This window comes from Lepisosteus platostomus, chromosome 9 (genome assembly GCF_059453375.1).
Source record: "Lepisosteus platostomus isolate fLepPlt1 chromosome 9, fLepPlt1.hap1, whole genome shotgun sequence".
In the NCBI taxonomy this organism is placed as follows: Eukaryota; Metazoa; Chordata; class Actinopteri; order Semionotiformes; family Lepisosteidae; genus Lepisosteus; species Lepisosteus platostomus.
In genome coordinates, this window is record NC_142619.1 from 22943283 (window position 1) to 22957969 (window position 14687).

The window sequence follows — 14687 nt, forward strand, 5'->3', positions numbered from 1 at the left end:
CATTTATGTAAATAAATGCATGAAAGATGTATACATGATTGTCCTCAAGTGTTGCAGATCAGCTGCCTCCGAATTCCATGCAAAGAAAAAAGTAAATTGTTATTCAAAGTCCAATACATAAATTCACAAAATTCTTTGAATTTGAATATTCTAAAGTTTTAGTAAAAGTTTGATTTCTCATATTAAAATTTTACTTTCCAATTATGCGAATGATAACAAATGCTTGACGATGATAAATTCTTAAAAATCAATAGGAGCAATTGATTGTTTTTACTAATATTCTCATCCATTTCGCTTGCCTTGGTAAGTCTTTATCAAAATGGGCTGATGTTACATACATCCATACCTTTGTGTTTCTTATAGTACTGTATTTCTACCTTGTTTTGAACGTGGCAACGTGGCAGTGATTATTTGTACAGTATGTGATTATCTTTGAGGCTTTTAATAAAGATATCCACCTTATTACATAGTCCTTGTCTCCACAGTCCATTTTTATGGATCAATACTTTTTTTATGACTATGCATTTGAAGAACAGGTTAAACAAGGATGTACGAGGGCTGTAGTGTACTAATTCGAAATATATTTTTTGCATAACGCCACCTTCAGTGTAGGAATGGGACGGGCTACTAAAGTACAACTAAACCAAAGAGAGAACAAAGTTAACAGTTCAAGTCCTCCCCCACCTTCAGTCTAGTCTTTCGCTGCTATGAACTGTACGGGCTACAGTCAAATCATGCTCCTGGGATTTTTGTAGTCTTTCAAGTTACCATGGCTCCCTTTGGAAGGAATTTCTTAAAAGCGCGCCTGAAAAATAGGTAATTTATTCCTTCGAATTTTTCCCTTTATTGAACTATTGACCGCTTCACTATTGTACTTTAACGCAGCTAATTATTGAACTTGAAAGCTGGTTTATTCGCCGTTACTTCTCGCTCTCAAACTGCTACCCGTAAACCTGAACCGTGAAGTTCTTCCTGAAATGTTAATTTATGTGCCTTGTTCAAGGTAAATTCCTGGACAGGCTTTGTGTGTGCTTGACTCAAATACTAGCAATGAACTTACAAAGCGTGTTTTCGAAGGAGGTTTGCAAATTATGATTTGCCCCTTCTTTGCAAGTTTTCCTGATCATTAGTAACATTTTAGTTTTAGTTGTGCGTGTGTAGGTAAGGGTTAAGCGTTTCCATCAAAATCTCTGCGACACGAAATCCCAGTCAAATGTGTTACTAAACTATTAACGTCGAAAAGATGTTCAAGCTTTAAGCAAATGAATGAGTCCATATTTCCACAATTAGAATAAACGTGTATCAAAACACTTTAAATGACTTTAGAAACTTAAGTTACCCATGGTCCTTCACATTAACGCAATACTGCACTTCTAGCTAAAATATTTATTTTACTTCAACAACTGCACGCATTTCTACTAACCCCTTGATTAAATTCCTATTTGTATTTGATATTACTTAATGCAGAATGAAGGGAAATGTGTTGTTAACTTAGTAAGTAAACTGATTGCGTTACATAACGATACATTTAAATATTGTTGTTGTATCCAGTAAAGTAAATGTTTTTGGTCATTGTTCCAAATTTTCGAGGCTGACGTAGCCAATTAATTACCCAGGGCTTGTAAAGTGCCTGTTGAACAGAATTTGAAAATAAAAAAAGAGATTTTCAGAGATCAGCATTGTATACAATGTTTATCCCTTAAGCGCGACATAATTACAGATGCGTGGTGTTGCGTGTTTAATTCTGTAGTTTGAAAACTCATTATACTTCATGACAAACTAATTCGTCATACTGTTGTTATGCTAGAACTATAATGCGAGTCATGACTTTGAATTTTGGGATTCCCCTCACCAGTCTCGTGTTTCAATTATTTTATAATCATGGGCATACAAAATGGTAATAGAGTAACTTAGACAAACAGAATAGTTATCTTGTCACGATGAAACATTGCGTGACTAATGATGGAATATTAAAAAAAATAATTGCTTAAATTAAGGTAACCGTAAAGATAAAGCTAAATTGAATAGGTTTAACAAAAATCATATTAAAGCTAGTTTTTATCAGCATTTGGCAGTCTATAAATACATTAACTTGAGTTTATGAAATTCTACTAAAAAATGCTATTGTTATGATAGTTTTATTATTATCATTCTTAATTATTCAGATCATGTGCTATTGAGTAATATTGTAAAATACAGTTCTGAAGTACTTTTTATCAAATAAGTATTTAATTTTATCTGCTGCAAAGACAAAGCTACTGTAGTGCAATAAATCATATGTCCAGGTAGGAGTGCTATAAAGAAGAATAGCAGATGTTCTAAAATATTTAGACATATTTACTGCAGTGCAACAATTGATTTAATAATTTTCCATTGTATTGGGTGCTATTAATTCTTGTTGATCTTTATGATAAAATGGGATTCTAGGAGGAAAAAATGTGATCATGTCACTTACAAAGTCCATTTGTGGATAATTTCCTGTGTTATCAATAGGAAAGAAGAATAACATGATCAAATTAAATGCAATACTAAATGATTGTTGACTGCGAGCAACATTTCTTTAAATACTTTATAGTTTATTGTATTTTGTGGCTGAAGAAATATGCCAAAAATAATTAGAAGAATGTCAGAAAAAGATATCTCTAGTATTAGAGATAGCTTAAATACAATAATGGATCTTAGATGGCATGTTCTGTGAGGTGCACTAAGTGTATCTAGTTTGAAGCCTAGCCAAGCTGAGTTGCCAGTCTCAGTTTTGACCTCTTTATTGGCATCAGCTAGAGGATATTAATTCTGTCAAGTTAAATATTGTGTAAAAGGAAACCATTTAAACAAAGTGAGATCTTCTTGAATTCCTGTCATCTCTAAAACATGACATGATAAACATTCACTGGTGGGAATGGCATCTAGCTAAATGATGTCTGTTTATCTGTAGTAAGACAAAATGTGGGTGACAGAGTGGCACAGAGGTTAGCAGTGCTGTATTACAGTGTCAGGACCCTGGGTTCCTGAGGTGATACTGTATGTGTGTGGTGTTTGCATGTTTTACCCTTGTACACATGGATTTCATGGGTTTCTTTCGGTTGCTCCAGTTTTCCTAACATAGTCTAAAGACAAACTGCTAGGTTAATTAGCTTCTCTAAAAACTGGCACTGATGTGAGTGTGTGTGTGTGTTTGCATTTCTGTGTGCATTGCGATAGACAGGTTATATCCTACCTTCCACTTGTTGCTTCCTGTGCCTCTGTTACCTTAAATTGGATAAGCAGAAAGTGGATCTACAGTCCACAACATACCTGATATCATGTACAGAATTTCACATTACATAATTTCGTTTATTTCAGCCTTAGACACTGGTAAAAGAACAGTTTTTAAAGAATTTGTTTCTCAAAAAGCCAGAAGAAGGGCATTCCAAAACAATAGAGCAGCGATAGAAAAAATCACAGTCCAGTCACCAGAAGTCTGAGATTTAGTCCCGGGTACAGTGAGCAAAAGACCAGTCTCAACTGAACAGAGCCTGCAGGAGAGAGTGTAAATACAGAGGAGTTCAGAGATGTACAGTATAAGGGAGCCAGATTATTTAAAACCTTGAAAAACAGTAACAAGATCTTGTATTGAATGACTTATGACTTTCATTACTTTAAAGGTAACCAATATAGGGATTTACAGTAGGTGTAGAAGCGATATGCTACTCAGGTATGGTGTGGGTTAGAAATGTAGCTGCAGAGTTAAGTCTTATAGCAGCTTAATTAAGAATAGTGTTAGGAAGCCCATAAAGTAAAGAGTTGCAGAAATTAAGCCTTGATGTTATGAATACATGAATTGGGTACTCAGCATCGGACATTGATAGAAATTATTTTAATTGCCAATACTCTTAAGGTGAAAAAAAGGGGGGATCAAGTGCGACTCCCAGATTCTTGATGGCTTATGCCTGAATTGAAGAACCATCCACTATTACCGTGGAAACTCTCCGGCTTTTTCAGTTAACATTTTCTGTCCACCAATAAAATTTCTGTTTTGTCATTATTTAGCTTCAGGGAATTTGATGTCAACCAGAGCTTAATCTATTTTGTCTTTATAGCTGATCTTATAGAATGATCTTAATTTCTATATCTGTTTAAATATTCGCTATTTTCTACTGGCATCATATTTTGAGGTCAATTCATTACAGTCTTAATATAGACGGCACAGGGGCGTAGTGGTTAGCATTGCTGCCTCACAGTGCAGGGGCCCTGGGTTCAGTTCAGGCCTTGGGGTGCTGTGTGCATGGGGTTTGTGTGTTCATTCTGTATTTACCTGAGTTTCCTCTGGTTGCTCTGGTTTCCCTCAAAGTCCAAAGACATACTGGTACAGTAATTGGCTTCTGGGAGAATTGGTCATGGAGTGAGTGAGTCTTTGTCTGTGTGTGCGCTGCAATGGATAAGAGTCCCTTCCTTGGAATACCCCACCTTTTTCACATGGCTTGCTGGGATAGGCTCTGGCTCCCCTGTGACCCTGAATTGGATGAAGCGGTTAGAAAATGGATGGATGGACAATCCTATTGCATAAAGTGGTTATTTACTGTAAGTTTTTTTGCAAAAGAAATGTCCAAATACTAATAACAAACCATGTTTTTGATTTTTGTTAGCAGCTGTTTATGACAGTAATATATGCAGCATAAACAGATAACTTTCTCTTACAACTTTCTCTTTTAGTCTTGAACTTCTGATCTGCAAACTGAGCCACACCAGATATATTTAGAATTCATTTGAAATTGAACAAGATAGTGACTGTCACTTCCTTTGAGTTTAAATAAGTACCCCAGTAAATACAGCTAAATCCCCTAATTAACAAGTTTGGATAGATATCTTGGGTACATCCACCAAAACTACAAACTTTTTGTCAGTTTTAAATATATATTTGAAACTTTATGCATATTTTAGTATACTGTATCTTATGTTTATTTCTTTTTAGATGTATCCTTGTGTTCCTTGGTCTTAGTGCAGCCTTTGATAGAGTAAATCATTCACTGCTTGAAAACATTCTTGTCTATCATTGAAATTGTCTTTAACTGGTTCTGCTCATATCTGACTGGCAGGCAGCACTTTGTTTCCCTTGGTCCTCATAAATTTCCCATGACCATTCAAGCATGGTGTGCTACAGGGTTCGATCATTGGTCCATTATGTTTTATAATTTATATGTTTCCACTCAGTCAGATTATATGCAAATATGGTCTTCACTTTCATTGTTATGCAAGATAATACTCAGATTTACATTAAATATTCTTCCACCTCTGATCTCCTGCCTCTGTCACTTATCTCTCATGTGCATGCCATTAAATTGCTCCTCTCCTTAGATTCGAAGGCAAACTGCTATACTGGAATGTTAAGGTTTTACATTTTGGTGTTAGCTACAGTACTGTATATCAATTTAATTAGCACTTATGGGCCCATTCTATGTGAATAGGTATTTCCCCTCTGTTTAGCTGTGTCCTGTACCTGTAGCAACAGATACAAAGACAAGTGTTATGTAAACATGACACCTTGCTATATTGCTCTTTAATCTCCTTTGTCCATAAGGCAAAAACAAAACATGAGATCAGTTACAAGTTCATTTTGAGTTCAGGTTTGCTTATTTCTCCATTAAATAGCATACTAGTCTAGGATTGATGTAACTGACAGCTCTAATAACGTGTATTGAAATGGTGAATCTTTCTTTTCATAACATAACAATACCTTGATCAGTTTGAAATTTAATCATAATCTTGGCATTATATTCACCTTGCATCCTTTTTGTGTAGAACATTTTGTATGACAGCACTATAAATATATGTTCAGGTGAGTAGCTGTGTCAGCATGCTTAGGCTGCAAAGGAACAAGTAATAGGTTTATTCCATGCTGAAAAAAAGAAGAAAGAAAACACAACATTTCAGCCGGCTGAAACGTTGTGTTTTCTTTCTTCTTTTTTTCAGCATGGAATAAACCTAATACTTGTTACTATATATATCTATCTATTATATAAATACCTAATACATCAGTCTATAAACAAGAATGAAAAAATAAGAGAATACAAGCACATTTTTTCTAATTTTTATAGGGCTGTGACAATAAGGTCTTTTTTAAGGTTTAATCGCCAATTAAGAAATTCAGGATAGTCCAGAACATTGGTAGTTTTGTCATAGTCAAAAAATCATTTTACCTTGCAAGTTTTTTAAATACACGCAGTACCCATACTTAAAACACCTTCAAAATGTCCCTGTGCTCCATATCAACTTCCTTGCGTCACCTGTGTGTTTGAAAATTCAACCCTATTGAACAGATTCAAATAATGGTAATGACTGGTGTCATTTCAAGATTCTCCATTCTGCTGCAACAGCTTGCTTAGCTGACTTATAGGTTGTATCATTTCTTGTGATAGTAGCCCTGTCAAGTCAAGATTTGTAAGTACAATAAGCCCCAAATAAATGTCATGGAAGACTTCAGGAAATCTGAAAAGATTATCCATCATCCTGGTGGAGTAACAATTGACAATGGTGATTTTTTAAGCTATGTTTACCTGGAGCTGTGTCACAGTTCCTTGTTGCTTTAGTAGAGATCTCCATCATTGACATACATACAGTAAGTAATGATAGTTATAAAGTAGAATAGTACCACTATAGAGATTTTCACAGTCTTAGCTTAGCTAACACTAATTGCTATTTCAGTGAAAATTAGGATGACATTTAGAAAGCTTTGTGTATGTGAGACAGAAAAAAAAAATCAATTCAGTAGCTGATGGTATGGTAATTAGTATTGCAACCAAAAAACTCCTGTAGTACAGTATGTTCATTTGAGATAGGGGCAGAGGTTACATTTGTATTGTTAATTTGTTTATCCAGGGCAGTTTACTAAATAAATACAGTATTCAAAGTTTGGTGCATCCAAAGTCATATGATACATGGATAAAAATACTTTAAAAAATGACTAAGAGTATTACAGGCTTGAAGTGTAGTGCAAGTATTGTGCTAAGGAAAACAAAACAGTAAGAACTTCTGTTTCTAAGTAGCAATAAAGTGGATTCATTTAGGTCAGCCACAAGAAATGTGTACATTTGGTATCCTTGTAGTTCATAAAAGGGGAATGCTGAGAATGTAGTAGTTAGGAATGACTCATTTCTTGCATTAGGAATTTGTCTTTTTGCATACCCCAGCTTGCTCTCCATGAGACAAACAAATAGGGAGAGAACCTGGGTCAGAACGCAGGATTAGCCATTGTACAGCACCCCTGGAGCAGCTGGGGTTAAGGGCTTTGCTCAGGGGCCCAATGGAGTAGGATTCCTCTGCCGGCCACGGGATTTGAACCAGCTACCTTCCAGCCACAGAGCCACCGCTCCGTTTAAATTTAAATATTATAATTAATTTTGCTTGCTGGGATAGGCTCTGGCTCCTTTGCAACCCTGAAATGGAAGAAGCAGTTAGAAAATGGATGGATGGATACTTAATCACAGTAATGTGTTTCATATTTGTATTTTTTAGGGAAAAGAAAGCATTAGAAGTGTTGTCATTATACAGTACATAATGTTGAAATTCATAAATGTAACGTAACATTTAAAATATCCCTGTTACTAGTCCCTGTCAGTGTCAGTGATGTAGATAGCAATATAAAAACAAAAAACATAGATACATTTATATAGATATTTTTTCTGAAACCAAGTGTCTCATTAAAGAACAGGTGACAGAGGGTTAATGTTAGTTTTACACATTCTTTAAGAGCCGTGTTATGTTTTTCTCACTGAATTAAAACAGCAAATATTAGACTCAATAGATTTTCCTTTTGAAGTTTTACCTACAGTATAAGGAAAGATTTGAGAAAGCAACAGGATGTTCCCAGTGACCTGTTGATTATTGTGTAGTGCAAACACAGGTGCTTCCTCTGCAAATATGTTGATGTACAGCTGAGTGAGATTGCTTTTCTGATTATAGAGAAGAGGATAACAGAAAAAAAACCATTTAATCATTTTGTTCCCTGGAACAGAGGAATAAGTTCTTAACTATTATGGATGACAAGTTTTTTACAACTATGATAGTGGATGTGTATTAAAAGGTAAAGTACTGTATTCATACAAGAACCATTTATAAATCACATGCAATAGATACTAGTAAAATATAAGGAAAAATTCTGAATAATTTTTTATCTTCAGTTTATTTTTTCTGCTTAGCAAAATAAATTAAATTCCTACTTTTATAACTAGTATTAGTTATACAGTGGTTAGCATTACTGCCTCACAGCACTGGAGCCCTGAGTTAAATTCCGGACCTGGGGTGCTATCTGTGTGGAGTTTATATGTTCTCCTCATGTTTGCGTGGATTTTTCCTTGGTGCTCCAGTTTCTTCCCACAGTCGAAACACATACTGATAAGTTAATAGGCCTCTGGGAAAATAGGTCCAGGTGTGTGAGTGTGTGTGTATGTGTCTTTGTCTTTGTCTTTCTGCCCTGTAATGGCATGGCATCCCACTTTGTATGGTCTTAAATTGGATGAAGTGATTAGAAAATGAATGGATGGATGAATTAGATCATGATGGAGCCTTTTACTTCTAATTTGGATTTATGTGCTGTTTTACAATGACACAGCATTTTGTATTTACATTAGACATTTTGAACCTAATTAGTGTATTTTGTAATATCTGCAATATATACTGTACAGCTAGTGAGCTGGAGCGTAATATTTTTTAGACTCTGCAATAGTTTCCAATGTTCCAAATCATTAGATTACAAGAGTTAGTGCAATGGCAACGTTAGATCATCATGTACCTGACACATCATCTTCTTAAAAGTCATGTTTGTTCTTTGTCAGTGATGCTTAGACTTCTGTATATCTCGCATCTGTTTGCATTTACTGAAACTCTAGGGGACATTTCCTCTTGCCAGTACATAAAGTTCAAATATTATTTGAAATGCCAAACTGATTTTAAACTTGACCTTTAAGTGTTCATACTCATGTAACAAAACTTTCTGGTTTGCATTTACTTTCACTTGTTATTGTTGAGCACCACATGGCTACAAAGTAATTAGCAAAGATAATCAGATTGCAGTTCCTTTTTAATTTTTATGTTTTCCATCTCAAACTGGGTCTTGCTTAATACACTATTAATCTATTAATTTTTTTCCTTGTGATCCTTGGATATGTGACATATTTATAGTCACCTAGACGTAACATACTGTATACTTCAGAAATGAAGCAGTTGCTAAATGGAAGTAATTGTAAGTCTTTGGTTAAGTCCTTATAACATTCCTATTTATTTGCAAGAGGGGTATTGTTTTGTTTGTCTTTTGCATAGTTCACTTATTTGTCTTTGCTGAATTTGGCTCTTGGAACACCTAAACATTAACTAGCCTGTTGCCTAGGTGCATATCTATTACATTCCTGAGAGGTCATTTATTACTTTAAATAAATGTATACCCACAATGTGCTTTCTTGTTTTTTATTAAAACACTGTGTTAGCAGACAATAAATCTAGAAGAAAAGACAATATCTAACACTTGTACAGTCTGAGTTTTCAGTCAATATTTTTGTACCAGTGTTTTCTTGGAGCAAAATAACATTCAGGCTGTTATCTCTTCATCTACCCTACAGTACCTGAATTTGCTAGAGGTTCAGCATTTGTCATAAATATCATCATAAGCTGCTAGCAAGACCTAAGTGAGATATTTTACTCTCATTCATTAGGCTCTATGCTTTGAAGTGTAGTGAATGACCTTGCTTGAGGACCAATGAGTAATAGAATTTTACTGAAAGGGACTACCATGTTCTAAACTATCTAGCATTATAGTACTATAACAGACACAGACAGGGACACTGATTTTAAATTGCACCAGGTTAGAACTGGTTGTGGGACATATCAACAAGATTCTCAATAACCTTCTCTTTCATTAGATTCAGCTTTATAGCATTTGATGCCTTGAAATGCATGCAATGATATATATAACGAATACAAAATAATCAAGAAGAATTGACCAAGCGCTTGTAATGATGCTAAAACAAATATCATGACCTGCATGAATAATGTCATTTGCACATGTCCCCATAAAGCGCTATACTGAACATGTTATTATGTCATGTACAGTAGTACTTACAATATGAAGGAATTATGAAGCCATTATGCAGCAAAATTCAAATAAAATGTTACAGGCATATTTACAAAAACTTTTACCAACAAATAAAAACCTAAGCAAAAATATTTTTTTCAACCAGTGTATGCTGTATATTTTATCTACTTTTACTAGTGTATAAAGTTCAGAAAGTATGTATAGTTTATGCTAAAGCTGATCATACTCAAAAATAAAATATGCAGAATAAAATAATCCAGATTTATTCAATCATGAAAGTCAATTAACTAATAAGATATAAAAATTATACTCCTAAATATTTATGAATAATTTCCCTAGTTACTAGAAAGATACTATGAGATATTAGCACACAATTTGCAGATTTACCAACGTAATATATTTATACATTTTTTATACAATAGCATGTATAAAACACAAAATACTCAAGTCTTTTAAATTTTAAAGGCATAGCTATTTAGTGGTAGACTTTTAATGGGCCTTCTGGTTTGGAGTAACAATAAAACCCCCAAAACAATGCATTGCTTTTCTTCCAAGTTTCCCAACAGACTTCTTAATCATAAATCACTCTTTTAAGCACTCTAACCTGACCAGGTTACATAGTTTACTGTTGAGTAAGCTTGAACAAGGGTACTTAAAAAGATATTCACTGATTAAAAGAGCTAACCACAAGTAAGAAAGCAATATAATTCACTGATTTTGTTTTTAATGTCTAAGATTTTATCATTTATCATATTTATGTAGCACTTACTAGTTAGAAAAGTGCAAAGGAAACAGAAATGTGCAAGAACTAACTAGCATTTTTAGGAGGTTGTTCGGTGTAACGTTATGTGTGTTATGCAATATTTCTTTCTAATACTGTTCTTTTTTCCTAGATCTGCTAGTAAAGAAACAGTGTCTGGCAAAAATGAAATTCAAGTATGGGTCTGCCAAGAAGAGAAGGTGGTTTCAGGACTTACAAAACACACAACCTGTGCAGATGTTGTCCAGGCTTTGCTGGAGGATCACGAAAGTGCAGCTGGAGACAAGAGAACTCTTCCTGGAGATTCAAGGGATTATTGCCTCCTGGAAAAATGGAAAGGATTTGAGAGAGCTCTTCCTCCATTAACTAGGATTTTGAGGCTTTGGAAGGCCTGGGGAGATGAACAGACCTATCTCCAGTTTATTTTAGTTAAAGCTGATGACTTTATGCCTCATTCAGGTTGGAGGACATCAGATTCCAAAGGAATGCCAGCCAATCAGAAACGATGGGATCAGGGACCTGCTCAGTATGTGAAGTCCTTGCCAGTAGACAAGCAGCAAAGGATGGTGAGAAAGGCCTTCAGAAAGTTAGAAAAGATGAGAAAGGAAACAACAAGGAAAGACCAGGAAAGGATGGAGACCCTTGTTCAATTAATCATATCTCAAGACCTCACTATTAGGCATCAGATTCAAAGGATGAGGGAGCTCGATATAGAAATTGAAAAGACAGAATTTGAGATAAGTTTTGACAAGGGAACTACTGAAGAGGAAGGGTATGCTGAGGATGCTCTTTTATCAAACTTCAGCTTAAAAACAGAAAGTCAGCCAACAGAGAATCTGTCACAGGACAACTTGTACATTAGCAATGGGATTGGACAATTAGAAGAGCAACTGCAAAACCATGCAGATCTTATTAAAAAGTTATCCAGTGAAATCGAGGAGGAGATCAGGAGTATTTGGTTACAAGACACTGAGGAGCTAGAAAGGGCAACAACAAGCACTGGCTTAGATCTCAAGGATGAAGAAACTGCTTCTGTATTGGAGAGCATGAGGGTGGATTTGGAAAGCAGTATGTGCAAAGGCTTATCAATAAATATGCAACTGACTGAAATTCAGAAGGAACTGAGACAAAATGACTTCTTGTTGCATTCAAAAAATGAGGAATGTGAGAACTTGGAAGCTCATCTTAGCTCTTTGCATGTAGCAGAAAATGTGGAATACATTTGTTCTGTAGGCTTAAAAAGCCAAACAAGGACCAGTACAGTGAAGAATAAGTTTTCTCAGAAGCTGTCCAAAACAGATATGACAGACACAGATTCAGACACAGGGATAAGTTCTACTCATAGCCAGGACTCATTGTCTCCCTCTGGGGAGGTCATGCTCCCATCATAGTAATTCAAGACACCACTGTGTAAGCTTTCTGTCATATACATTTTAAATTATTCTGAAAATGTTAAAATGTACCTCTTTTCTATTGCATCTTGCCTTTATTTGTGCTACAAGAACAGTTTTGATTAACTGCATGCTTGAAATAATGTCAGTTATAAATCATACAGTATATAGTGAATCACACATCAACTTAATATTTAATAGAGGTAAAACTTTCAAATTAAAGAAAATAGTTTTTGACAGAAAGGCTCCCTATATTCATATCTAATGCTGCTTACTGAAGGGTCCAGTAACATTTTCTAAGCCTTTTAAACCAGTGTGCTTCACTGAGATTCCTTTGTACTTACAGTAATTGCTGTACTGTACCCACTACTCAAACTTATAAATATTTATATTCACCTATGCCTCCAATAATAATTCTATGTTAGTGACAGGAACTTTGTGTTATACATAGGAGAAGTATTATACTTAGTTTGTGACTTATTTTTATAGATATATATATTTTCTATTAAAAAGTGGTGTTACAATATGTACTGTATTGGATGTGAAATAATGATGTTCCCTGGCTGAATACCCTTAGTCATTCTCGGATGTATCAATTCTAGAATCCAATAGACAAGCCATCTTTATTCTTTATTGAAGACTAATCACATGGTATCCTGAGCATATGTGCTATCCCATTTCTGAGGGCTGAATTTCAGCTAGCCCTCACACTGTGGAACACAGTCCCCAAAAAACAACAAATACCACTAGACATTATCGTCTAAATCTCATCTGCAGAATAAAAGAAAATCTACATGTTGCATGTTTTTCTAACTGCATGCAGTAGAATTAATTATTGGTTATAAATGGCTTTGAATATAGAAGCAAATGCTGTTATACACAATATTTAAGTTTAGAAGTCCTCAATAACTATGTGTACAAGAAAAAAAGGACAAATAAATCTTTTTGAACTGTTTTATGTTCATCTTGTAGATAAGATTCCTTTTTTGGCTACTTATACAATCTGCTGAAACAGTTTTAAATAAATCTTTAAAATATGGAACAAATGCAAACTGTTGTAAGTATGTGATCTCTCCTGAATTATAATTCAGACTTTGTGCCTAACATTAAAGTCTACAATCATTTTTTAGATTTTAGATTTTAATACACAATTGAAACAAATGGAAACTTGTTCACCTATAGACAGTACTGTATGTGTCACTCCCAGGAACGGGGTACCGTAGCAGTAACAGATGGTCTCAAGAAAACAGACTCACATGCATCTGTAGGGCAGAAAACAATGCTCTTTATTTACATTGTCTGTTAGCTGAAAAGTAAAACAAAACCCTAGCATTCGCAGAGCTTCTACTATACTTTGTCATTAGGCAATCTCACTCTATCAGTAACCAGGCAGTTAAGCTGTTTAGAGACTCCATTCTTCTAAAATGCTTCCTCACTCCCTCCTCCTTCTAGTGCAGCACATAACAGATGCTATGTTCTTTTCCTAGGTAGCAGAAGATGACTGTATATCCAAGTTTTGAATCGTCACTTTACTAATTATCCTCTAAAATTTGGTCAGGTGACTGAAAATGGCAGGTCATTCCCCACACGCTTTTGAGGAAAATGGTTCTTAGAGGAACCACCATGTTCTTTCTATCTGTTTCCCTCTTATAGTAATGTATAAGAGGGCATTAATATTTCAGGAGATTACAGTACACATCATTTACGTTAGACGTGAAGAAGCAATAAAAAGGGAAAATGTTAGAATAAAATAGTTAATATTACAGACTTTAAATTAAGGATTGTTATGTTAAAATTGACAGACATAATTGAAAGACACCATTTAATATACTGTTTCTTGTGGGGGGCTGTGTTAGGTTGTTGGCTGCAAAGGAACAAGTAAAGATGAATACCTTTCTGAAAAAAAGAAAGAACTCTTAAGTGTTTCCATCAACGTTTCAGCATGCAATGTTCCTCTTTAGGTTTTAGGTACAGTTTTCGTTAGGGTAAAAAAGGTATTGCTGCTCTGGAATTATTTTGAGAAAAGCAACCAAATGCATTCCTGGACATAAAGGAAATTCCTGCACCTATAGGGTAAAAGAACTGAACCTTTTTCATTTTTAACTCGGAAAAGGTACGGTAGGTCTTTTCACAAAGTTTTGTGGGAGGATGGGACATGCGACCAAACCATATTGTTGAAGACAATATCTTGACTTCCTTCAAAAAAAGGCTGGAAGAGAACCTTGGGTAAATTTGGTACTAACACTCAAGCAAATTACAATGACATATGATATCCCTTGTTTGTAACCTTTCTTGTTATTGTATTTATATACTGTTTGCATATACATTTTACTGACATGCTAAAGGCATTTTGGCATCAGAACTGTGAACTAACTTTTAACATTAAAGGCGTGTCGGTTAATCAAAGTACCCTTGGCTGTGTTTTCTACTAAAGCTACATTGCACCACTGTTCATTGTAGAATATGAATGTTT

At 34.9% G+C, this 14687-nt stretch overlaps 1 protein-coding gene across 1 annotated transcript; it reads left to right on the top strand.

Moving 5' to 3' along the window:
- The first annotated feature begins 657 nt into the window (after positions 1-657).
- On the top strand, positions 658-13260 carry rassf9 (Ras association domain family member 9). The gene is made up of 2 exons (XM_088647205.1): positions 658-816; positions 10957-13260. Exons 1-2 carry the CDS (start codon positions 770-772, stop codon positions 12212-12214), a joined length of 1305 nt encoding a protein of 434 aa, XP_088503331.1. The 5' UTR covers positions 658-769; the 3' UTR covers positions 12215-13260.
- The last annotated feature ends 1427 nt before the right edge of the window (positions 13261-14687 follow it).

Coding starts and splice junctions, on each gene's coding strand:
- rassf9 (XM_088647205.1), top strand. CDS start 770: ATGGCTCCCTTTGGAAGGAATTTCTTAAAAGCGCGCCTGAAAAATAG. Junction 817..10,956: donor AAAGCGCGCCTGAAAAATAG/GTAATTTATTCC, acceptor CTTTTTTCCTAG/ATCTGCTAGTAAAGAAACAG.